Source organism: Strix aluco, chromosome 18 (assembly GCF_031877795.1).
Source record: "Strix aluco isolate bStrAlu1 chromosome 18, bStrAlu1.hap1, whole genome shotgun sequence".
NCBI classification, from domain to species: Eukaryota; Metazoa; Chordata; class Aves; order Strigiformes; family Strigidae; genus Strix; species Strix aluco.
Genome location: NC_133948.1, coordinates 16,520,021 through 16,543,464, shown reverse-complemented (window position 1 = coordinate 16,543,464; position 23,444 = coordinate 16,520,021). Strand labels below are relative to the sequence as shown.

General features: G+C 54.5%; 2 protein-coding genes across 6 annotated transcripts; one reads left to right on the top strand and one right to left on the bottom strand.

The window, feature by feature from the left end:
- The first annotated feature begins 185 nt into the window (after positions 1-185).
- Positions 186-14,256, top strand: LRRC74B (leucine rich repeat containing 74B). 5 transcript variants are annotated; one of them, XM_074843709.1, is made up of 11 exons: positions 186-263; positions 495-637; positions 1,904-2,036; positions 3,914-4,120; positions 6,124-6,233; positions 6,821-6,936; positions 7,605-7,683; positions 8,124-8,219; positions 8,610-8,729; positions 9,665-9,808; positions 12,576-14,256. In XM_074843709.1, exons 1-11 carry the CDS (start codon positions 209-211, stop codon positions 12,585-12,587), a joined length of 1,215 nt encoding a protein of 404 aa, XP_074699810.1. In that variant the 5' UTR covers positions 186-208; the 3' UTR covers positions 12,588-14,256. The 5 variants fall into 5 exon arrangements, with proteins under 5 accessions (XP_074699810.1, XP_074699811.1, XP_074699815.1 ...); XM_074843710.1 differs by lacking the exons at positions 8,610-8,729; positions 12,576-14,256 and adding an exon at positions 9,988-11,612; XM_074843714.1 differs by lacking the exon at positions 12,576-14,256 and having other exon boundaries at positions 8,635-8,729; positions 9,665-9,792.
- A 1,864-nt stretch (positions 14,257-16,120) lies between these two features.
- SLC7A4 (solute carrier family 7 member 4) lies at positions 16,121-22,330 on the bottom strand. The gene is made up of 5 exons (XM_074843708.1): positions 22,258-22,330; positions 20,000-21,041; positions 19,217-19,893; positions 18,314-18,422; positions 16,121-17,861 (listed from the first exon to the last, which is right to left on the bottom strand). The coding sequence occupies exons 2-5, from the start codon at positions 20,979-20,981 to the stop codon at positions 17,668-17,670; spliced, it is 1,962 nt and encodes a 653-aa protein (XP_074699809.1). The 5' UTR covers positions 20,982-21,041; positions 22,258-22,330; the 3' UTR covers positions 16,121-17,667.
- Positions 22,331-23,444: the final 1,114 nt, after the last annotated feature.

Here is a 23,444-nt window from a genome sequence, read left to right as displayed (position 1 = left end):
CCCCTCACCGCCAGGACACGCCCCCTTGTGACCAGGCCACGCCCATATCCACGCCCCCTAACAATAGCAACACATTGCCAGACCACGCCCCCTCGTGGCCAGGCCACGCCCCCCCACGCCCCTAGCAGTCGCGCTACGCCGCCAAGCCACACCCCCTCACCTTCCGCCCTGTCGCCATGGCAACAAGCGCGGCGGGCCCGGGCCGGCGATGGCGGCGGCAGCAGCGGGAGGCGGCGGGAGCAGCGCGGACAGGGGGAGCTCGGGTGCGGCGTGAGGGGCCTCCACCGGCTGGGGCTGGCTCCGGCCCGGTGTCCCCGGGGTGGGTCCAGGGGACGCCGGGTTTGTCCCGCCGGTTCTGGGAGGCAGCGGCCTGGCCTGGGCCCGGGCCTAGGCCGCGCCCCCGCTGTGGCGGTGTAGGAAGGGCAACACGGCGGCGGGCTGTGGGGCTTCGGGGAGCCCTCGGTTAAACTCTCCCCAACGCTCTTTCCCCGCAGGCGAGGAGGACGCCGGCGGCCCGGCGGGAGAGAGCCGGTACCTGGCTGCGTGCCGGGCCTGCGGCGTGACCCCGGCCTCCAGCCTCCTGCGGCGCACGCCGGGCCCCGCGCTCAGCCTGCGGCACCGTGGCCTGGGCCCGCGGGTGAGGGACGGCGGCACCATCACCCCGCCTGAGGGACACCTGCTGCGGGGCTCTGGGGCGTCGGGGGGGCTGTCCCCTCCGTCACCCTGCCCGCATGCCTAGCTGTGGTCCCTCCACAGAAACCAGTGCAAACACCCCAGCCTAGGGACTGTCAGTTTTGTCTCTCCCACTAATGAAAACGCTGTTGTAACGCCTCTGGATATCGGAGCAACCCAAGTTTTATGTCAAGAACGTGTCAAGGACCCTTTTCTCCCCGCCTTGCCAGCGGCTCAGATACCAGTTAGGGGCCGGCGTTATGCCACGAGGTGGGGATTTGTCAGCAGGTTGTTTGGCAGGGCCTAGGAACAGGCGTTGACTCCTTCCCCAGATGCAGGAGGGGAGGAGGGAGGATGAAGTGTCCCCCCTTGGGTTGAGAATTCTACCTGAGAGTGTATTGTCTCCTCTGGGGTACTTCACATTTTTTAAATTAATATTTTTAGGAGGAAATTATAAACCGTTTGCACATTCACACATTGGTTCGTGTCAGGTAGTCCCACCCATGAAAGCTGCTTTCTGTGGGTGTGACATTTTGGAAATGTGTAGTTTGGACCATGAAAAGGGTGCAGCCTTTCATACTAATTTTTGGTGATAAACCTTTTTGTTCTGTTATTTTATCTGGAATAGTTCTCTGAGGTCCTTTCCAGTTCATTTTCCTATGTCTGATATCCAAGGCTGGAGAAAATAGTTTGATTTTGCAGTATCTGTGGAGTAATCACAAGGTCATTGCCATAAATCTGTTTAATTGTAAATATTTTTGAAATTAAGAATTCCCACTGACAGATCAGGATACTGGCACGATATAGGCTTTTTAAATGTTGAGGTCAGGATTCAGAGCAGCCATAAGTAAACTAAAGGGGTGCTTACTATGGCTGTACTCAGACTGGCAGCTAGAAGTGATGTCCAAAGAGACATCGTCAGGCACTGTGGGCTGGGACCTTTTCCTTTTCCTCTGTGTCGTGAATATTGACAGCAGAAGGATTTTCCATCATTTTTATGGAAGGCGAAATTAATTCTTTTATAACAAATGAAAAGAAATATCTTAAATCATATTCAGTCTAGTTTTAAATGATTTTGGAAGGGGAATCTTTTTGCACGATTCTGCTGATGGCTTTGTGAAATCCCCGTGTCCTGCCAGACTGAGGGAAGCTGAAACAGAAACATTCACAAGAGCTTTGTGAACCCGGTGAAACTGTAAATGACCCAGTTTAGGGTTTTTTTTTGTTGCAGGGTGCCAAGGCTTTAGCTCTTTCCTTGATGGTCAATACCTCTATCCTCACGTTAGACCTGAGTGACAACTGGCTGCAGGGAGAAGGGGCAGCTGCGATTGCAGAGATGCTGAAAGAAAACTGCTACATTTCAGGTTTGTATTCTCCCATCTGCCGTTCTCTGGTAGACAGTTGTTGTAGAGGAGGAAATTGTGTTGGCTTCTTTGTGGATGTAACCAATCCTGATGCTATAGTGACTCTGTGCGTGTGAAAAGGGTACCAGAACTGGGGTGCTGTTTGAACGGTGAGTGTTTAAAACTGTGCTGCTTCATCACCTTTCTCCATCTGTTTTCTTAGCATTTACTTTTATGAAGTTAGGATGCCACTAACTGGAGTCAGCCCAGTGCTGTTATTCCTGTGAAGCTGCTGGAAGCCAGCATAAAGAGCGTGACATCCCTTGGGTCGGTTGGGGTCAGCCATCCAGCCGTGTTCCCTCCCGGCTTCTTGTGCCCCCCCAGCCTCCTCGCTGGTGGGGCGGTGTGAGGAGCGGAAGAGGCCTTGACGCTGCGTAAGCACCACTGAGCAGTAACGAAAACATCCCTGTGTTACCAACACTGTTTTCAGCACAAATCTAGAACATAGCCCCAAACTAGCTACTGTGCATAAGATTAACTCTATCTCAGCCAAAGCCAGCAGAAAAGGTTAACCTTTGTAAGTTGAATTTGCATGATTGGCATCTAAGAAAACAGGGCTTCTAAGTAGGGACAGGGGGAAGAGAAGCCCATCATCCTCTGTTCCAGCAGCAACACACATCTGCTCTTCCCAGGGACATTTCATGTGTCTAGTACCTCTGTAGAGACTACAGATATGGGGAGCAGAAGCAGAGCAGCGCTTCCTGAATTTCAGTCTCAGGCAGTGTTGTGTCTAGAGATCATGGTATTAGTCCCTGCTTTTCCAGGGTTGGTATCCCTGCCTTTCATAATTCAAGTAGCAACTCCCAGTTACACGTGGACAGCTTATCTGGGTGGTGGGTTACACGTGGCAGGGTCCTGCGCTGGCTCTGCAGAGCTGAGGAGCAGTGAAGGCAGTTTGGTGGGATACAGCTGGTCGTGCCAGCACGTACCCAGAAGCACTAACAAGCCCACCCAAACCTGGGATTGTTACATGCAGAGGCAGTCTAGGAGTCCCTGTGCTGTGCTTCTGTGCGAAGAGCGCAGAGCGGAGACCCAGCATGGGTCTGTGTGGAGCCCTGTTGTATCTCTGTGTCACATTTTCCAGCACTTGCATTAACCTCCTGTTTCAGTGTCTGACTCTCCAGGCCCCTGTACGATACAGGCAGAACTTCACTATAAGTCCTGCTGGTTGCTGCACTGAAGGATGTATTTTATTCACAGAGGTCAGTTTAGACAACTGATAACACAACTCATATAACTAAGGCAACCCTGATCTGCTTTGTCAGGGAGTCATCATGGATGAAGGGGACAGGTTGTGTGCTGTGAAACCCCTGTTAACATGGGATTTCCTTATTTTTGTGGTTGGATTCAGTATTAGAGGTTTAAGGTTCTGTTACTTCTGTGCTAGGAAAGTTTGTCCTGTATGTAGGTGAGCAGAGAAGTTCGTGCTTTCGTATTTGGGTCTCGGTGTCTGTCTTCACATCCATTCATGTTACATTTAGCTTCGCTGTCTCTCCCAGCCTACACTTTTTTTCCAGCCGTGATGCGGAGCCAAGAAACCTGCTATAACTTTGCTGAGTGTAGGTTGCACCTGGAGTGGGAAGCACAGATGGACAGGGAGCACTTTTGTCTCATGTCCCATATTCATGTGGCAAAACTTGAATAATCCTATCTCAGGGACAGGCTGTGAATTCAAAAATGAAGTTTTGTTGTTCCTACTAAAATACTGTGTTAGACTAGGTTCAGTATTCTTATTCTCTGAGTCCAGCACTGCTTCTGCCATTGCAGCGTAGAGGTCAGGTGCCTCCCTGGCATCGGATACGATTTGATGAGCTGATAATGTCTTTTTCTTTCCCCAGCTGTTGATTTATCTGACAACAAATTAGGTGTTGAAGGAGCTAAGGCCTTTTCTGCTATGCTTCTAGAAAATACTACAATTGTGTTCCTCCAGCTCTCAGGAAATGAATTTGATGATCATGCAGCGAAGTATTTAGCGGATGCCATCACAGCAAACAGCAAAGTGGAAATTCTGGATCTGAGTTACAACATGTTTGGTGACAAAGCAGGTAAAGTGCTGTCTGTGCCACTTGCACAGAGGGGTGCTGTGGCAGTTTAGCAATGCAGCTTAATGAGTTGCTTGCCTGCTTCAGAACTTTGGGGAGCAGGGTTGGTTAATATTTTTAGTTTCCTGAAAAGTATTTTTGGCTTTTTGTAGACAAAACCAAGTGTCAAGCTGTCATCATTCATTCATCTTCATTCTCTGCCCTTTCTTACAGCATTGCAAGCTTTACCTCTTCTGTTTCTTTCCTCATTCTTCCTAGTTCCCAAGTTCTGATGGTCTTTCTTTCACTAAATTATCATTTGCTTTTTTTCTCGATCATTATGTCAGCTTTCACAGGTGTGTAAAATGCTTAATAAGAGCAGAAAAACCCCAGCAGAATGGAGTTTGCCAACAGCCCTTCTGTCTAGCTCCTTGTCACTGAGAGGTGATTGCAGGTGCCAAGGGGAGGGTGTGAGAGTGGAACAAGCAGACAGTTGTGCTTCCCTGATACTCTGCCACCTTTGACAGCTTCTGGTTTGGGGACTTCCTTTGCTAGTGACTTTGGCTATTTCTTTTCTTGTTGGTCTCAACCTTGTTAATGCATCTTTGACTCCTGATTTTTAAGCACGCTGTTATTTAAACATTACATCCTTGTCACTGCTCCTGGGATGCTGTGTGATGTGATGAAACCCAGTTATTGCTCTCTGGGCCTTTGTCTGTACTGGTTTTACCAGTCTCACTTGTGCTGGCCTGAGCTCCCCCATCCTTTCTTCCTGACTGTCCACTTCTACAGAACACTCCTCATGATGTCATTGCTAGTCCCTGACTTTTCAGCCTTTATGCTCATCTCCTTTTTGTACCTTACTTCATCTTCTCCATCTGTGGCTGTCCTTGGGCAACCCCAGCCATGTGTTCTGCTACTATCTCCAGGATGAAGATTCACAAATCTTCTCCCTGCTCCCAGTCTCACCCTACAACTGTGCTCCAAATCCCTCTACTTCCAGCCCTGTCTGATGGGTACACACTCAAAAAGGGAGATACTGAATTTTTTCTCTCCTGTGCCACATGGCATGCCGTCTGTCAGATCCATATTCTCCTCGGATTGTGTCTTTCATGAAAAATTCACCTTCTTCTCTGCATCCACTGCTTTACAACCCTTAATCTCTCCTGCTACAGCCTCCTTCTTGAATATCCATGTCTTCAGTAGGCTTTTCTGGCTCAGAAGAGAGGCAACAACCATAATCCTCATCTCTTCTGGCCACCAGGAACACACCAGCCATTCACCTCGTTCCTTCACAGTTCAGTTATGCTTTTTCCCTTGTTTCTGCTTTCGAAGGCTGCAGTGGCTGCTTTTCTCTCCACCTTACATCCTCCTGCTCACCTCCTGCTGCCTTTACAGGCAAACAGCTCTCCCCGGTCTTCTGGTCTTCAAGCATAGCAATGGTTTCCTTCTTTGCTGGTTGACAACCTCATTTCTTTCCTGCCTCGTTGGAAACTCACAGAACACTTGCTGAGGAACCTATTCAGATTTTATAATGGCACAGGAACTCTGGGAGGGCTTAAGGAGAGAGCAGAGCTGGCTGCTGTGCCAGCAGAACAGACCAGCAGGCTTCAGCTGGCTGGGGGCCAGAGCTGGGGAAGGGTGAGAGACTGTGGGAAGCTACCTGGCTGCTTGGTGTCAGCTTTCAGACTCGCAGTGGGCTGAAGAATGAGCCTGTGCAGTCAGATCTCCACGCATGAGCAGCAGACCCTGGCTTTGGGATACGGTGATCGGATTTTCTCTCCCTCTTCACTGCTTTTGCAACCTGTGGTCAGAGAACACATATGTTTTGTTGCTTTAATGTCCCGCAGCTTCTGCTTTGTGTTTATGGTAAACAATGTATAAAAGAAAATAATATGTTGTAGTTTTAATTGCCTGCCTAGAGGTAATACAGACAGTTGCAGAGAAATACCTAAACTAACCCGAGCTTCCTTTTAACTCAATCCTTTTAACTCTTAAACTGTTTGGCTTCATGTATTTTTTCTTAGGTGAAATTCTTGGAACAGCAATAGCAGAAAACATTGGATTAAAGGAACTTAAAATCAACTGGAACCATTTCCATAGCCAAGGGGCAGCTGCCTTGGCCAAAGGCTTGGCGGTAGGAAATGTTTTTACTCCTGTTTTTAAATTCTGAGAACACACATGAAGCTTTATCTGCTTAAATGAGCGTGAATGCCGTGATGTGCTGTTTGACTTGTGCCCTTGCTTGTCCAACAGCCATCTATAATCTGGGGTCATACAGACCTTGGAACTAAGAGAGTAAAATCCATTGTCCATTGATACATGCATATGTTTTAATTTCTCTGTTTCTAGTTCTTTCCCATTTTAGAGTCAAAATGATGATAATGAATGTTTTGAATTGTTTCATTTCACTTCTGCTTCATAAACCAATACAGAAATTGTTTTGTAGTCTATATACAGCTTTCACTCTACTAAAAGAAAGAAGTCTCTCATTAAAATACCAAACAGTTCTTCCAGCCTCTTAGGCTGAAGTGGACCAGTAAAGTAATTTGATCTCACCTCTTGTGTAATACAAATCACATGTGCCATCCACGGACTAGGGGAGCAAGGCCCCAACTGCTTTTTGGACAGTAGAAGGGATGGTAGTGCACAGGCAGGATATTTCTCCAAGGTTGAATCAAGGGACAGGGAGATTTTCAGTTGTGTGTTTATGTCACACCACAGGCAAACATATTCCTCAAAGTGCTGGATGTTTCCTACAATGGCTTTGGCAACAGTGGAGCAGCTGCCTTGGGGGAGGCTCTTAAAGCCAACACCGTGTTGGAAGAGCTCAATGTTAGGTGAGTCGGACTCTGGTCCTGCCCCCATTTTGCAGTGGTGGGCAAAGCCCGCAGCAGCCATTTGGATCTACCTGCAGAGTGCAGGATGTGTGTAAGGCAGAGAGTGTTACAAAATATTAGTGCTGCTGGTCTCACCCCAAATCCCAATTCCTCTCCTTACACTTGGGGTCACTTCTGAGGGGCTGTGGAATATGTTATGGGATGTGGGGGAAAAGCATCTGGGAATGGCAGAAGGCCTGTTGGGGGACGTTTAGGGGAGAAACGAAGGGTGAGGGTAGGAAACCAGTTGGTGTGGGGAGGAACAAGTATGGGAAAAGAGAGGGACGAGGTGTGAATGTTGAGTGTTTCTGTCTGTGTGGCTGACCATGTGTGTATCTCGCATGCGTTTGTGTCTGTCCCTGTTGGAAATGCAGGGTCAGCCTCACTGCCGGGGCCGTGGAGCCATGTCAGCCTTGTCTCCGTCAGCCTGTGGGGTTTGGCAACTCCTCACCACTTCCAACCTCCCAAATACAAGTGTTTAGTTGGAAGGAGCTGCTCTAAATTCTCTCCGGATAGAACATGTTTTCAGTGCTGGGTGAAGCAGGAGGTTGCATATCCTTTGTCTGAGTGATGTGAGTATGGAAAACCTGCAGCTCAGCATGTGAAGCACGCCTTTCATCTGTTTTTAGCAGCAACCGTATTTTGGTGGAAGGAGCTCTGCACATTGCAGCTGGCCTGAAAGAAAACAAGACTCTGAAAAGACTTAACGTGAGTAACTTTCCTAGGAAGGTACTGGAAACTCTTACGCATATTTAAATATCACTGGTGCATGTATGTGCTGGATGGAGCCCCTTAGAACAAATCCACAGCAAAATCTGGGAGCTGCTTGCCCCAGCCTGTCTCCTCCCATGCTTCCCTGGTTGCAGTATGCTCTCATGAAGACAGAGGGCTTGTATCCAGCACTTTCCTTGGCGAACAGAGATTGCTGTGAGCCTGCCAGCCTATTTCTGCAGCAGTAGTGTCCAGCTTGGCATGGTGGGTGGCACTGGGCTGGCTGCTTGAGAGCCCTTGGCCCACTGTTACTGGCACTTGAAGTAAACCCCGCTGGTATCTCACCCACTGGGGACCACTGGTACTGCCAAGGATCATACAAAAAAAACCCTCCCAACCTGTCACATCCCCTCCTGTTGTTTATTTTCTGGCTGCAGATGACCAGAAATCCTATGCAGAGCGAAGGCTGCCGTGGGGTCCTCAAAGCTCTACAAGCAAATTCTGGCACTGGCGTTGAGATCCTCGACTTGCCAGTAAGTGTTACACCAGCAAGAAGAGGGAAGGGAAGGGAAAGATTGAACGTGTGGTGTATGGCTGCCGAAGGGCTGCCAGAGGGATTCTGGCTCTGTCGTCATTGCTGCCCAGTGAGGACTGTATATGGGGGGATGGCCCCCACTTGAAAACACGGACACACCTGTGGGTGCCCAGGCCCCACGCTGTGTGTTTGCAGCAGCACCGAGGTGTGTGAATGCCCCAAACTGGGCCTTGCTGAGGCACTGGGCAGCAGCAGGGTATGGAAGAAGCAGGACTCAGCCCTCAGTGCAAAGGTGCTGGGCACTGGGAGGAATCTGGCTGCCTGTGAATTCAGAAATTCCCTGGGAATCTTGAGCTCTCTGCTCTGACAGTGCAAATAATTTTGAAAGGATTTCTGTCCCATTTCCAATGAAGCTAAATGGCACTTCTATGACACAAGAGCTTCCACTTCAACATCCAGCCCATTTGTGAACGGTGCCAGATCTGAGAAGGCAGCCCTCTGTCACCAGGTAGGTCTCAGCACAAGGCCTCTCATACACCCTGCCAAAGAGCATCGCTTCTGGAACAGAGGCTCTGTCTCAGGCCAGTAGCCACTTAATGCCCTTAGGATGAGTTAGTTAGCAACTGCTTTTAATTTCTAAAAAGTGAAGTCAGTTACTCAGTTGTTTATTGAGGAGGCATTTGTCTTGCCTAACTCATATCCAATGTAGGTGACTATGTCTGAAGTGATGACACAAGATCTGTTCATAGATGGAGGTTTAATCAATGGTATTTAAGGCAAAATTAACACACCAAAGTGCAGACGTCCGTGTTAGGATGAGGAGACTTGCACCTCAGCTCTGCTGACTGTGTCACTGGGGACTGCGTAGGGAGACCGTGATGGTGAGCTCGGAGGAAAGACTTGCCCTGCAGTCACCAGCATTTAATCAGGTGGATCTTGTCCTTCACAACCTTTTGCTATGAACAGTCCAGATGTCTGCCCTGCCACCTCATGATCCCTGAAATGTTGAGCCTTCCTCTGTCATTCAGTGCCTGTCCCTTGTACCTCCCCCTCTTCAGCTGTTTCAACCTCTATTCCTGTAGACCATTCTTCTGAGCTTACTATCCATCCTGGCATTGTGCTGACTTTCTCTCTGTTTTTTTTTTTATTTGTTTGCTTGCTTTCCACCTTTATCCACTTTAGCTCACTGTCTTTTGGTAGTGCAGTGGGGAACTTGCATAAAAACCAATATCCTCCTGTGATCTCTGTGCTGTCACCTGTATGATCTCTGTGCTGTGTCACCTGTAACGTGGTGGTGTTGTCTAACAGCCCTGGATCTCACAACCTTGTGTCAGAATTCCGTGTCTGGGTTAAGAAAGTACAGGATATATTGCAGTATCTGTTTTCTGAAGGAGGGTAAATCATACCACATGCTTGCTTACATGCAGTGATTTTCCCCTCTAGGACATCCCCGTGAACAAAGAGCTTGCAGAGCTGTGTGGTGCTGTGAAAATACTTTTCCCGAATCTTCTTCTCAGATATGGTGGAAATGTGAAGTTGGAGAGGAAAAGTCAGTTGAAAGCTGAGCTTTTGACTCAGCCCAAAGTGGTGGGTAACTCTCAGAATTAACATGAGTCTCTCTGGGGCTGCTGCTTTGGCACCTCTGCCTAACACCCCAGTACCACGCACCAAGCCTGTGACCCAAGGCCGTGCCAGGGCAGGATCTGTGCAAGTACTGGCTACTTCATCGCTGCTGGCACTTGGAAATTCTGTCTTTTCACTTTAAGATTTCTGCTACGACCAGCTCTGAGTCTCTTCCAGCACATGCAAGAGCATCCTTATGGAGGAGAGTCCAGGGGCTCCTTGTTAATCATCGTCTTTGTGTGTAGGGACATTTGTCTCGTGGAACATCATGTGCTGCAGCTGCTGCTGGTGCTTGGTTCCATCGCCCGCTGCAGTGGGGTCTGTGCAGCCCGAGAGTGCACTTATTATGTAGGAAGCAAAGTCCTACCAGGAGATGTGCCTGTGAACAAATGCCTTAGGCTCGTTCTGTTACACAGCCGGGGTTGCCTTTGCTGAACTGCCTGTCAGATGCACTGGTGACTCATTTTCAGCTGCTTCCTACCACAGTTCCTTAGATTTACATGGAGCCAGAGTAGAGCCCCTGTGCTGGGTCATGACTGGTGTTATTTCCTGGATGTATGCCCTTGATTTTGTCAGTGTTATACAGGATGGATGCTACAAGTTGCCTGGAAATAGGACAGGCACTCCGTGGTAGTTCAGGAATGACAACAGCACGTGGGCTGTAACTCTTCCCCTCCCTGGGATGTTTTCTGTGATCCTGGTATTATGATCCTTGCTACACTCTCTGGGACCCCCTGGGCACTGGGATTCAGGGAGGGGGAGGAATTGTGAGCTCCTTGAGGAGCAGGAATCTTGTCTGTGCTCTAAGCAGCCTGGCTTAACTCTGCCTCTCCTGGTGTCTGTAGAGAAGTGGTTTCATGCAGCAGTTTCTCACAGTCTGGGAGAGGGGCTGAGGTTGGTCACGCAAGGGGCTCTGGCTGCCTGGCTTGGGCCGGAGGTGCAGGCAGCTCCGCCCCACAGTCAGGGCAGCAAACCCCAGCGGTGTTGCAGTGCTGCCTTAACCGCGTTGTGGCCGTACACAAAGAATTGCCTTTCATTCCCTGGAGGTTGGCAGACATCGTTTGTAAAGCACGTGTCAGTCTCAGCTTTATCCGTGGCTCCAGCTAGGCGAGCCTAGTCTGTCCCCTGGCATGTTGGTGTGCACTGGCTTTGCTTCCCTCTGCCACTGACACACCAGCTGACGAGGTCTGGGGACATCCAGGCAGTGCTCTCCTGTAAGGCGGTGGTGACACCCCTCTGAGAAGGCAGCTTGCGAAGGCGGGGGCCAAAATTCAAGACAGCTTCTGCCAGTCTCCTTCCAGAGTAGCTGGCTGGTGCCCTGTGTCTTGCCTTAAGCTTTTTCCCTGGAACAGAAGCATTATAAGCCCCTTGCTCACTTTTGCATTTCATTTACCTAATAAATGTGCCTACCAGTGAAATTGCACTTAGTTCTTAGAAGATGAGGTTTTGCCTCTTTATTTGAAAATAACTCTATGCAGCTATGATTTACATAATGGAGTTTGTCCTATAAATGTGCAAATCATTTTACAGTCATGTATCTAATAAATGATGTCTGAGCCTTGGAGTCACACGTGTCTGTTCACACCATTTGGAGAGGCCTCTTGCATGCTGTAAGGTCTGTAAATCTGGGTTGTTTCTAGAAATTTCAGAACCATCCTGACTCCCCCTCCATCTCTAGGTGAAAAATTTGTGTATTGAATACAGAAGCTGTTATGGGGCTTGATTTAAATCTGTATTTTAAATCTATATTTAAAAAAATTTAGTCACCATTTATTGTTTCTGTTATGTCTTTTGCCCCTAGCCCTTCCCGTGCTCTCCAAAGAAGAGATGCAAATTCAAATCGTATTAAAAAATAAAGTGGGTAAAAAATTCTTACACGCCAAGTCCATCCTTATTCACCAGCTGGTGTAACTAGAGAAGGTCCACTCGCCCCTGCCGTGACACATATCCATTCATTAGTCACTGGAGTCCGAGCTGGGTGGTTTTAAGCTCAATAAATCTATCAATAGACCGGCTGGGAGTACCCGGTGAGCCAGCAGTGGTTTATGGGGTGCTGTAACTGGGGTATGTATGTTGAGTATTCAGTTCTCCTGCGGGTTTGATGAGAGCAGGAGGTGGCTGTGGAAAAGTGAGCACTTGCCTGGTCTGTGAGCTGGCAGGATTGTGCAGGCAGGATTGTGCAGGCAGGATTTGCCCTTCCGGAGGGCTGCAGGGAGAAGGGGGAACAGGCAGCCAGAGCTGGCCCACGGGAGGTTTTGTGTGTGAAGCTGGAGGGATTTGCTGTGCTTTGGCAGCTGCTACAAAAGGTTATGAGGAATTAACACGTGGAGAGTTATACGGAGAGCTGTATTTCTGTTCTACTGAAGTACCAGTTATTCCCAATTTACCTGGCCATCTCCCCAGCTGGTATCACTGTTCCTCTTTCCTCCACACTCAGTCGTGTTCTCTTTCAGCCTGGGAGCTAATCGGGGAATAACTCACCAGAAGATTTGTTGAGTCCCTGTTCACGATGTCATTTCCAGTACTGAGCCGTTTTTTGTGTGTCTGAGTGTTATTTCAATATTGTTCCTTTCTGGTTTCTTTACAAAACTGCCAGGTAGCAGGTGGGTGCCTTGTGGAAGGTACAACAGCACTGCTGCCTCTTTCCAAGCTCCTCTCTCCAGTAAAGCACAGAGGTTACACAAATCATATTAATTGCCACTAATGATATTTTTTCCTTAATTCTTGGCAGCTCTCATTTTGATCAGTGTCCTTTTGAGGCCTTGAATTTCCTCGCACCCCTTCACCTTTTTGAGAGATCAGCCAGCTTGTTTTTTCTGCAGTGCTCTGGGACTTCTCCAGCTGCCTGATTGCTTCTGGAAAATGAGCATTAACGCTTCAGGGAAGCTTGCTGCCTAATTCCACGTGAAACTCTTCTGGTGTAAGTTACAGAGGTGATCACAAAAGTTTTAGCTACAGTAGCTGCTAATAAGCATCATTTGGAGGCAGGGCTGGGGCAGAGGAGTCTGCAACACAACTCTTAGCTTCTCCCCAGCGCAGGAGAGAAGTTTTTTGTGAACACTTTCATCTCCTTTACAATATTGAGTGTGCTGCCGTGCACAAAAGTGCCCTGGCTCTTGTCCCAGCAAGGATCGGGGTCCATGGTGTTTGGTGCTGCCCTGAAGTGCTTCCAGTCTAGTGAGGGAAGCCCTGACAGGTGGGATCATGAGAAACCAGCTGTCTGTGCTCCGGAGGAGGAGCAGCTCACCGCAGCCCACTCCTGACAGCATCTGATGGACATTTCATAACCTCTCAGGCAAAGCTGTCATCACCGCGAGGAAGTTTTTCTAGTCTCTTGCCTAAATCTCCCTCATGACAGTTTAAGCCCGTTGCTTCTTGCCTTGTCTCCTGTGCACGTGGTGAAGATTTATTCTCCTTACTTTTGTGGCTGCGTGGTTGGAGACTGGCCCATCTGCTGTCAGAAAGGAGCCTCTGCTGCTGGGATGGGACTGCATCATTCATGCCTACGCTCGTACAACTCGTTAGAAAACATCTGCGCTGCGTGGTGAGACCGGGAGGAGCTGCGGCCCCAGCGCAGCCTGGCTGCAGGGACTGCTGAGACACGAACACAACCGCCCCTGGGAATGCTTTGGGTACCCTGTGCTCAGCTCACCGACTGCTGGCCCGACCGTGGGGGGACGAGGGGACAACAGCACCCGGGCTTTGTGCCATCTTTTCTTGCCCTGCAGCCGGCAGAAGGAGCAGATACAAGCAGATATGTCGGGGCTGGAGCGCGGTGCTTACCTCATCCTCATCCTCCGGCTGTATGTGCAGTGGGAGGAGGGGAGGATGGCAGGGGATAACGAGAGGATTACTTACCGCCAGCCTTACACGGGCCCTGCAGCTTGGCTGTGCTGCTTTCGGAGCTGGGGTGGGGGGAGGGATAATTTAGAAACACAAGGCTGGGAAATGATTTAATTAGGACACTGAGCTGCCCTCTCCTGAGCACCAGCTCACCACCCTCTCCCAGTGCTCAGGGCTCCCCTTTCCCTCCCTCCAGCACGGACAGGGCTCAGGTATGTGAGTGGGTCAGTGCCTGCTTATTTCAGCGTTTTCTGTGATTATCTCTGAAACAGTTTGGGATGCACCTGCGGCCCCCACGCCCCCGCGATCCCTGCGGGAGCTCCCACAGCCCGGTTGCGGGGGCGACAGCAGCGATCCTGCATCTCCAGGCCTCCGACATCCTCCTCCTCTGCCAGACCTCGCAGTCCGGCAGCGCTGCGGGCGAGGCCCGGCCATCCCTGAGCGCTGTCTGCCCACTCCCACGCTGTCCAGGGGGGATTATCATCCCCAGATCACAGTAACCCTCTTAGCCCAGCCCGGGAGCACGTGTGCTGGGGCTGCTCCTGCCCCGTGGCCCTAAACCCTGCCGGGTTCCCGGAGCCCAGCACCGGCCGTTACACCACTGACCTACATACTTCCCTGAGGCACTGTAATTAGATAGATTTCCATGCAGTCCAGCTAGGCTGATTAGACCACTTCCATGAGTCCCAGAAAATATGAATTTTGCTTTTTTAAGCTAATTTGGATAAAGGTACTCCCGTGGAAAACCAGCAAGCGGCTGTCTCCCTGTGCTCCATGAAACGGGGTTTTGTGAGCTGTCCACGGGGTGGTTTGTTTATCAGTCTGGCTGGATCACACGTACAGGGGTACAGATGGGTGAAATGATGGTTTTTTTCTCCCTACAATTACAGGCTGCCATCTTAAAGCACTGATGTTTAATTTGGATTTATTTTTTTTTTCCTGCTAATACAGTTTTCAAGAACAGCTCATTGTAGGAGGGTTCCCTTGGTGGCAGTGGCTGCTGACAACCCCCTTGTTTTGTGTGTGCATTAATGGGTAGACAATTTAAAATCAATTAATACACGTTCTGCGTCTTGCAAGGCACCTTAACTGCAATAGGATGGCGTATGACATGGGTGAACCGACCAATTTTATAATCCTATTTTAAAAAACCCACAAGTGTGCTCAAGAGGGGACACTCGCCTCCCAGGCTGCCATTAATTATGTTTCAATCTTTTAATTCCCTGCCAGCCATGTCCCCGTCACTCCCTGCCTCTCCCCGGCTGTGATGGGGGGGGGGTACCCCATATCCATGCTTGCTTTTTATGGCACAGCCTAAGAGCAATTTGTCTGCATTTTCACAAATGAACATTTTTAAAATAGATTAAATATCGATGGTTATGAGGCTCATGCAACAGCTCTTCACCAGTTTAAAAGGCTGACCGAGAGCCCACGCTGGGCGAGCTCGGCCCCGGCGACAGCTGAGAGTATTTTGTGATGTGACTTCTATTGACTTTCCTCCCAAAGAGAACATAAAAGTGTTTTGAACCTCAGACTGTCCTGCTCTGTTAGGACTTCTACTGCTCTTCCCCAGCCCTGCACTGGACTCCCTTGCTCCTGATCCATCCCCAGTTCTATTCTCCTTTATCCTGCTGACAATGGATTTACAGCAGAGATTAAAAGCCAACAATTGATAAGGAGAGTTAAGTCTATCTGCCTCCCTGGATACCTGTTGAATATTTTTTTAATAAAGAAAGACTTTGTTATCATGGAAGGAAACTTCCCTAGTGAGCAACACAACGGTGAGGATGGGGGTATCGATGGATTAGCTCACACTTTAATTCCCATTATTTGCACTGGTTCACAAGTTCTCTCGTCCATTCAGCTCATACCCCTCGGCAGCTTTAGCAAACCTGCCCTGGTGCTGTTCAACATCGTCCTCGCTGTTGACAAAGGGGCCTGAGCATTTGTAAATACACAATTTGTAAACCTCAAGCTCCAGGCTACCTTTGCCCGGCTGCCCCAGCCCCTCGGGGGTCCCAGTGTCCATGAGTCCTGCCAGGGGTCACCCTCGTGAATGAAACGCCCGTGTCAGCAGAGCAGAGCTGCTCCCAGCAGTGCCCGCTGGGCCCGGCCAGGCGTTGTGCAGCTCACACATGTGCCAGCCCAGCTCTGGAAGCACGTGCCGGTGGCTGGGAAACTGGGCTCCCGACGCGGTGACCTGCTGAGCCCAGCCCCTGCCCCGCAGTGCCCAAGAGCAGGGTCTGTGTGCCCCGGACACAGCCCTGTGCTGCCCTGGCATGGCTCAGGAGGAATGTGGCTGCAGGGTGGCAGTGGGCAGCACGACCCTCCCCTTCCCCAAGCTTTGGGGGCCCTTCCTGAGCATCAGCTGGGGGAGCAGCTTCCCCACGCGGCCTCTTGGCGGGGGACAGACAGCACAAACAACCAGAGCCATCGCAGAACCAGTATTTATGAGGGTGACCGAGTCAGCCCGTTGCTCACAAGCCACTACACAGAGGTGCCAAGCAGGGCCACAGCATGGCGGGGACACGCTGCTCCGTGGGCAGCAGCGGCAGCGCGGGGGCGAGGCGGGACGCGGAGCAGTGCTGGCAGACAGAGGGGCTCCCCAGGGAGCGGGGTGTTGTACAGAGACCCGCCCGTGGCCCCTCTAGGCCCCCCCAGGGACTGGCCAGTGAGAAGCAATGGGACCAGCTTGCCCGTGGTCCCCGGCTCCTCGCAGGGTGCGGAGGATGTTGCACATCCAGCACAGCTGCAGGGAGCAGGGTGTCCACGCTGCAAGGCCTGGCAGATCGGCAACCTCGTGCCTGACTGATTGTTTCCTCCACCTATTTCTTCCAAAATGTGCTAAAACCCCCTTCCCTTCCACTCCAGGCTGTCCATGGGCAAACCAGCCAGGGGTGGCTGCAGCAGCGCTGCTGAGGTCTCCCCCCACCAGCACCACAGAAGCCAGGGTGAGTCCCAGAGCACGGGGGTGCTCGCTGGGGAGGGGGCAATACTGAAAAGCACCCACAGAGCCCTTCCTGAGCCACAGAGAGCCTGGGGGGCTCATCACAGGAGGCTGAGCCCCCCATGCCGGAGTGGTGACAGTGCAGGCTGTGCTGCGGGGGCGCAGGGGGAGGGGGGAGCTGGCTCCAGGCAGCCCAGCCCAGGGCTGTTGCTGGGGACCTCCGGGGACAAGGCAACAAATCTGAGGTCCTGAGTGCCCACACCCAGCTCAGGGCTGGGGCAAGAGCCTGGCCCTGGCGTGACCTTACAGCAGAGCTTCCAGCCGGGCACGGCCCCCAGCCCACCCTGAAACAGCCGACGCCAGTGCCTGGGAAGATGCAGCTGGGTTTCTGCCAAGCCAGGCTTTCCTGGGGTCTCTGCCCACCCGCTCATTCTCCATCTCATGTCCCCAGCTGCTCCTCGGCCCCCTCAGCCCCAGCCTGAGCAGCCCTGGGGATGGGGATGGCAGGGATGACGGCAGGGAAGTGCGTTTGGCCCCTGCCTCCGCAGGGGGACTGCACAGGGCTGCAGCGAGAGCCCACACTGCAGCCAGGATGAGACCCAGGATGGGCAGCGCTGGGCTGCCTGCCCCGGCCCTGGGGACTCTCTGCATCCCTCTGCATCCCTGGCTGTGCCGACGGGCCAGCGGGAAGATATGCTGACAGCACCTGGGTGTGCTTGCGGGAAGGTGGGGAGGACACGGCTCCTTGTGAGCAGGGCAGGCACTGGGCTGAGGGGGCTGAGACCCAGTTCCTGAGGGCTGGGGATGGGGAGGGAGGGAGCCAGCCCCCACCCTGCTCTGTGGGGAGTGGGTGGGGAAGGGCAAGCATCCTCGTCATCTCCATCATCTCCAGATGGAGCCACACGCCCAGAGCAGCGCCGGTGGCTCTGCTGTCGAAGGGACCAGGAGGAGGAGGAGCGGGGGGGGTCTCTGGCCTTGCCGTGGGGAGGGGGTCAGATGCTCCCGTAGCCAGGCGCCCCCATCCCCCAGGCTGTCATCTCTTGCAGTCGTCAGTGTCGGTGTCCGGCAGCCCGGCGGCGGGCTGGGAGCTGGGCTGGACCGCCTGCACCCTCTCCTCCAGGCTGCCGCTGGGGAACACCACGTAGCGGGCGCTGACACGCTGTGGCCTGGGCTCCCGCAGGTTCTCCTTGCTGTGCCAGATCCCGTAACCGAAGTACACCAGCAGGCCTGCAGCGGAGGACAGGGACGGCAGCGGCTCGAGCACGGGCCAGCAAGCCACGGCACTGGGAGGGGGCTTAAACCCGCTGCTTGCAGGAGGAAAAGGATCCTGCAGCGGGTTAAGAGCAAGAGGGGCACCCCCAGACCCCGGGGAGGGGAAGCCCCTTGCTGGGAAGGACTTCCCGAGTGCCTCGGGAGCAGGGGGTGGTTCTGGTCCAGAGCTTGAAGGAGGATCCAAACCGTAGCAGGAACAAGCTGTAACACTCCAGGAACCAGAGAGGCTCAGGGAGATGCTGGGAGACCTCAGCTTGTATCTCCACAGGGCAACCAGAGGCAGAAAGGGGCACAACGCGCTTTATAAACCCATCACTGGGGGAGAAGAGCTGCTGAAGCAGCCGGCCAGTGCCGGGACAGGCCTGGTTCCCCTCTGCCCCGAGGGAAGCTGCCACAGGAGCACTCACCTAAGAGCAGCCAGATGGCAAAGCGGAGCCACGTCATGTAGCTGAGCTTCAGCATCAGATAGATATTGAGGACGATGCTCAGCGCTGGGGAGAGGGGCACCAGGGGGATCTGCAGGAGAAAAGGAGCCCAGGGGTGGGGTGAGACCTGCAGCACCACATTTCCCTTCCTTAAAACTATAGAAACAAAAGCCAGCATTGGTAAACGTGGGGGACAAAGTGATTGTCCCCTTTGGGCTTTCTGAAAATGACTTTTTTTTTTTCCAGGAAAAAGGCAACCAAAAGGAACAGCGGACAGTTAGGGAGCCAGGAGGTGGGAGGCAGGCTGGCAGGGTGGGCATGGGCTCTGGAAACAGCCCATGGGCATCGTCACAAGGACCAAACAAGCTCCTGGCGCAATCCAGAGCCAGCGTGGTCCTCACTGAAGAAGCTGGAGCAGGGACACGGCAGGGAGGTGGTGTTAGCACTGGTGTTACTGTCCACACTGGGCTCCAGACAGGCTGGAAACTGGAGCGGGGGGAGCACAAGTGGCACAAAAGTGGTTTGGAGGCTGAAGAGCTCCACTGTGTAGCTCCAGGGCAGGCCAAAGGCAGGAGGAGCTGGGATGAGCAGGAGGAGAGTGGGGGGTTGCGGGGATGTGAAGGAGGGAACTCAGGGCGGACAGGAGTGATCCTGCAGGATGGACACAGCTGCTGGGGATGTCCCCTCCTGGGGACCGGTGACCACACAGAGTGACACCCTAGGAATCAGCATCTCCCCACACCCAGTGCTCGCTGACACCTTCCTCCCTCCTTCAGCACTTTCACCAGCCCGGTGTGACTGGGGCCTCCCGTGGGTCCACCAGAGCTGCTCCCACCCCACCAACCCCGGCAGAGGGACTAACCCTGACGGGGCCCCCGCACGTACCTGAAAGGTCTGTGTGCCACGCTGCTGCTCGTGCGCCCAGATGAGGAGGAGGCTGAGCAGGAAGCCCAGGCTGAAGAGGACCAGCAGCAGGGAGTAGCTCCAGGTGGGCAGGTGGAGGTGGGTGTTGCCGAACACCAAGATGGAGCAGAGGCAGATGGCAGACACCATCAGGGTCACCACGGCCACCGTGACCACCTCGCCCGGGTAGAAGTCGCTGAGGAACTCCAAGTAGGGTTCAAAAGCTGCCTTCAGCTGCCCTGGCTCCCGGTGCTCTTTGCTCTTGTCCCTGTCCACCAGCTGGAGCTTGTCGGAGAAGGACTCATACTCCTTCAGCTCGCTGGCAGAGGGACCCTCGTGGGACTCAGAGCTGGGCCGGCCGCCGGCTGCTGGTGCAGGGACATCCACCTTCTGCTGCTGGAAGCGCAGGACGATGATGCTAGCGGCCACGAAGGTGTAGGCCAGCAGCGTGCCAATGGACAGGAACTGCACCAGGGCTTCCAGGTCGAAGACGAGGGCCAGCAGGGCCATGAGCAGCCCGAAGACCACGATGCCGACAACAGGCACCTGCGTGCGGGGATGCACTCGGGAGAAGACCTGAAAGAAGAGCCCATCCTCGGCCATGGCGTAGACGATGCGCGGCAGGGAGAAGAGGTTGCTCAACAGGACTGTGTTCATCGCTGAGGGACAGGCAGAAGAAGGACCGTGTCAGACCCAAACCGCCCTGGTTCCCAGCCCCTACCACGAGCGGGGCGGGCAGCTCCCACCGCCGCTGCCTGTACTCACCGCAGATGGAGCCAGCGGCCACCAGGAAGCCCGCCCAGGCGTAGCCCCTCCTGTAAAACGCATCCGCCAAGGCAGAGTCGGGGTCCAGCGTGTGCCAGGGCACCATCAGCGTCAGCACCACTGACACCAGGATGTAGGCCCCAGTGGCCAGCCCCAAGGAGAAAGCGATGGCCCTGGGGACAGCCCTCTGTGGGTTCCTGGCCTCTTCGCTGGAGGCCGCAATGACATCAAAGCCTACGAAGGCATAGAAGCAGGTGGCTGTGCCAGCCATGATGCCCGACAGCCCATACGGGGCAAAGCCGCCCTCTTGGGTACTCCAGTTCTTGGGCTGCGCAAGGATGAAGCCCATGATGAGAATGAAGAGGATGACACCCATGCTGATGGCCGAGAAGACGTGGTTGAGCCAGGAGGACACTTTGGCGCCAAAGGAGATGAAGGCAGTGGCTACCAGCAGGATGGCAGCTGCCAGGAAGTCGGGGTAGCGGGCCAGGAACGGCACCTGCCAGGTGCCCACATGGGTCTCGGTGAAGTTCTTTATCTTGTGGTTGAAAATAGAGTCCAGGTAGCCACTCCAGGCCCTGGCCACCGCAGCTCCCCCGATCATGTACTCCAGCAGCACGTTCCAGCCGATGAGGAAGGCCCAGATCTCACCCACAGACACATAGGTGAACATGTAGGCAGAGCCCGTCTTGGGTACCCGGGCGCCAAACTCGGCATAGCAGAGAGCAGCCAGGAGCGAAGCAAAGCCAGCGATGATGAAGGAGACGATGACGGCGGGGCCGGCGATTTCTTTGGCTACGGTGCCTGTGAGGACGTACAGCCCAGAGCCCACCATGCCCCCGATGCCCAGTAGCGTCAAGTCGATGGTGGAAAGGCATCTGTTGAAGGATGTCTCCATCATGTCGTCCTCCAAGGTCTTCACCCGGTTGAGTTTCTGGCAGAAGCGGGTCAGGTCGGCTGAGCGAGGCAGCCATCTCGCCATCCTGGAGGCAGCGGGCCCTTCCCTGGGGTGGTCCACAGCGGTGAGACCCTGCCCTGAGACCTGCCAGAGGAGCAGGAAGGTGTGAGCATCCCCTCCAGCAGGCAGGTATTGGGTGGTGGGGACAGGGCAGAAAAGCCACCGGGGCACATTCAAGGTGTCCCTCGCTCCTCAGCCAGTGCAGGGCTCAGCACCGGAGCGTGTCCTCCTCCACAACCAGCCACCCCATGCTTGTGCACCAGGTGAGAGGGAAACCACAGCATCCCCGGGGCACCATCTCCCAGGCTTTTCTTTTTAAAACAGAGCTGTGTTAAAGCCCAAACCAGGCTGCTCTGGCTCTGCTGAAGGTTTCTTTGCTGCTTCCCCTCCACCTTATTCAGCATCTACCTGACCTCCCTGGGGTGTCGGCAGCCCACTGAGGGGACATGCAGCATCTCCCTCTCCCAGCATCTCGCTGCTTCCCCAGGGAAAGCCCAGGTGGGGCATGGAGACGTGCAGCAGGAAGTCCAGAGCAGCTCCAGCAAGGACATGGGAGGCCCCAACCAAACCAGGAAACACACCCAGCACCCAGGGCCCAGCCCCAGCCGGCGGCTGCCACCGGGAGAGCAGGAGGACGCAGCGCTGGGGCCTTTCAGGTGCCGTTCACGGCTGCTCCCCAGGGCGGTCTGTGATTTTGGGGGTGCTCTCCCCTTCCAGCCACGCTCCTCCCCGTGCCAGGACACACGTCTCCCTGCACCCCCAAACCGCGGGTCGTGCTCAGAGGGCTGGTGCCTCTTGGTGCAGTCCCGCTCCCTGGGTCCACCTGCCTCAGGGGCCAAAAGGTCCTGGAAAGGCCACCACGAGCCGATGGCATGATGCTGGCCCGTGGGGACAACAGGCCTGTTGGCACCGACCGTGCTGGCTGAGACCCCCCCGGCCCCACTCGCCGCCTGCACCTGGGTCCCCGAGGAGGGGCTGGCAGCAGTGGGGTGCCCGACCCCAACGCACCCAACAGCCGCAGCCGGGCAGGACACGGCGCTCGCTGCCCACCGGGCAAGTGAACATCCCTCCCAGGCTGGGGGGTGGTCGTGAGTGGGGACGTGGGTGGGGGGGTGGGGAGGGGGGTTCAACCTCCGGCTTCATCCCCAGGCAGGGAGAGGGGAAAGTTTCGCCCCTGCTCAGCCCCACCGCGATGCCGGTCCGCGGGCGGCGCCGAGCCCCGGCCCCGCTCCCCCCGCACCGCGGCGCCCCCCCCCGCGCCCCCCCCCCCGCTCCCGTCGCCCGGGAGGGTCCCGCTCACCTGCGCGGGCGCGGCCGGGGGCACCGCGCGGCTCCGCCAGCGGCCCCGGCCCCCACCTGCTCCGCGCCGCCGCCGCCGCCCGCCCCGGCTCCGCCTCCCCGGGCCGGCGGAAGGGCGGGGGCCCGGCGCGGCGGCTGCGGGGAGCCCCTCGGGGGCCGCGGGGGGACCCCCAGCCGGGGCAGAGCCCTCCGGAGCGGGGCTGCTCCGAGCCCCGGGGGCGGGGATGCTGCAGGGGCAGCGCCGCCTGCACCGGGGCTGGGAGCGGCGGTTGGGGTAACGGGGGTGGGGGCAGCCCCGAGCCCCACGGAGCGGCTGACGGATTTTTGGCAACGTCCTCACGACCTCACGGCTGCGGGCTGGACACCGGCCCCGTGGATGTGCTGGGCTTGAGCAGCCTGAGCCCCGCGTCAAGGGAGGCGCGGAGGGAGGATGGAGCCGTTATCCCGCATCTCGGCTGCTGGGCGCGGCTGGGGATGGAGCCGAGGGCTGAGACCCTGCTCCTCTCCTCCGGGGCTACTCCAGGGAGGAATCTCCCTCTACCCCCCGTGCTCTGGGGCCGCTGCCTGGAGGATGGGGACGAGCTCCACGCTCAGGTATTTGTCCTGACGAAGCAGAGATGTAGGGGAAGGCGGCTGGAGGGGCAGCAGCGGAAGGTGGGCGCTGGAACAGGCCGATCCAGCTCACGGTCCTGCTGCCCAGGACTGAAGCAAGTCCTTGTCTGAGCAAGGGCACAAAACCTGAGCAAGTGTGTAGTGCTTCCACCTGGCTCCAAGTACCACAGCTCGGTGGAGAGGATTCACCTCTCTCCCTAAATCCAAAGGCATTTCTTTTCCAGAAGTGCCTCACCTCCCCTTGAACCAACATAAACCTTCCGCTTCTCTTAGCCCGCCATGGCAAGGAGTTTCCCAAACAGTCACCTCTTCCCCCTAAACCTGCCTTTTACAGGCTTCATGTAACACCCCAGCTCTTGTGTTTGAAGGGAGTGAAGTCCCTCTCCATGTCACCTGTAGTTTTATCTCTACCCTGTCCCATCTTGGGCACCTCATTTTCGGATAGAGGAGTCCAGCTTGGCTGGAAGGTGGTCCAGACCTCTGATGTCCCCACGGCCTTTGCAGAGCCTGTTCCAGCTCTGCCGCACCCTTCCTGGGATGAAGGGACCTGTGTTTGGGTGTCGGTGCACCAGCAAC

What these genes read in the sequence shown, in the direction of transcription:
- LRRC74B (XM_074843709.1), top strand. Translation starts at nt 209, where the DNA reads ATGGCGGCGGCAGCAGCGGGAGGCGGCGGGAGCAGCGCGGACAGGGGG. An exon ending in CGCGGACAGGGGGAGCTCGG is followed by an intron (nt 264 to 494) that starts GTGCGGCGTGAG and finishes CTTTCCCCGCAG; the next exon opens with GCGAGGAGGACGCCGGCGGC. An exon ending in CATGTTTGGTGACAAAGCAG is followed by an intron (nt 4,121 to 6,123) that starts GTAAAGTGCTGT and finishes ATTTTTTCTTAG; the next exon opens with GTGAAATTCTTGGAACAGCA.
- SLC7A4 (XM_074843708.1), bottom strand. Translation starts at nt 20,981, where the DNA reads ATGGCGAGATGGCTGCCTCGCTCAGCCGACCTGACCCGCTTCTGCCAG. An exon ending in GTGGCACACAGACCTTTCAG is followed by an intron (nt 18,423 to 19,216) that starts GTACGTGCGGGG and finishes TTTCTCCTGCAG; the next exon opens with ATCCCCCTGGTGCCCCTCTC. An exon ending in TGCCATCTGGCTGCTCTTAG is followed by an intron (nt 17,862 to 18,313) that starts GTGAGTGCTCCT and finishes CCTCCGCTGCAG; the next exon opens with GCCTGCTGGTGTACTTCGGT.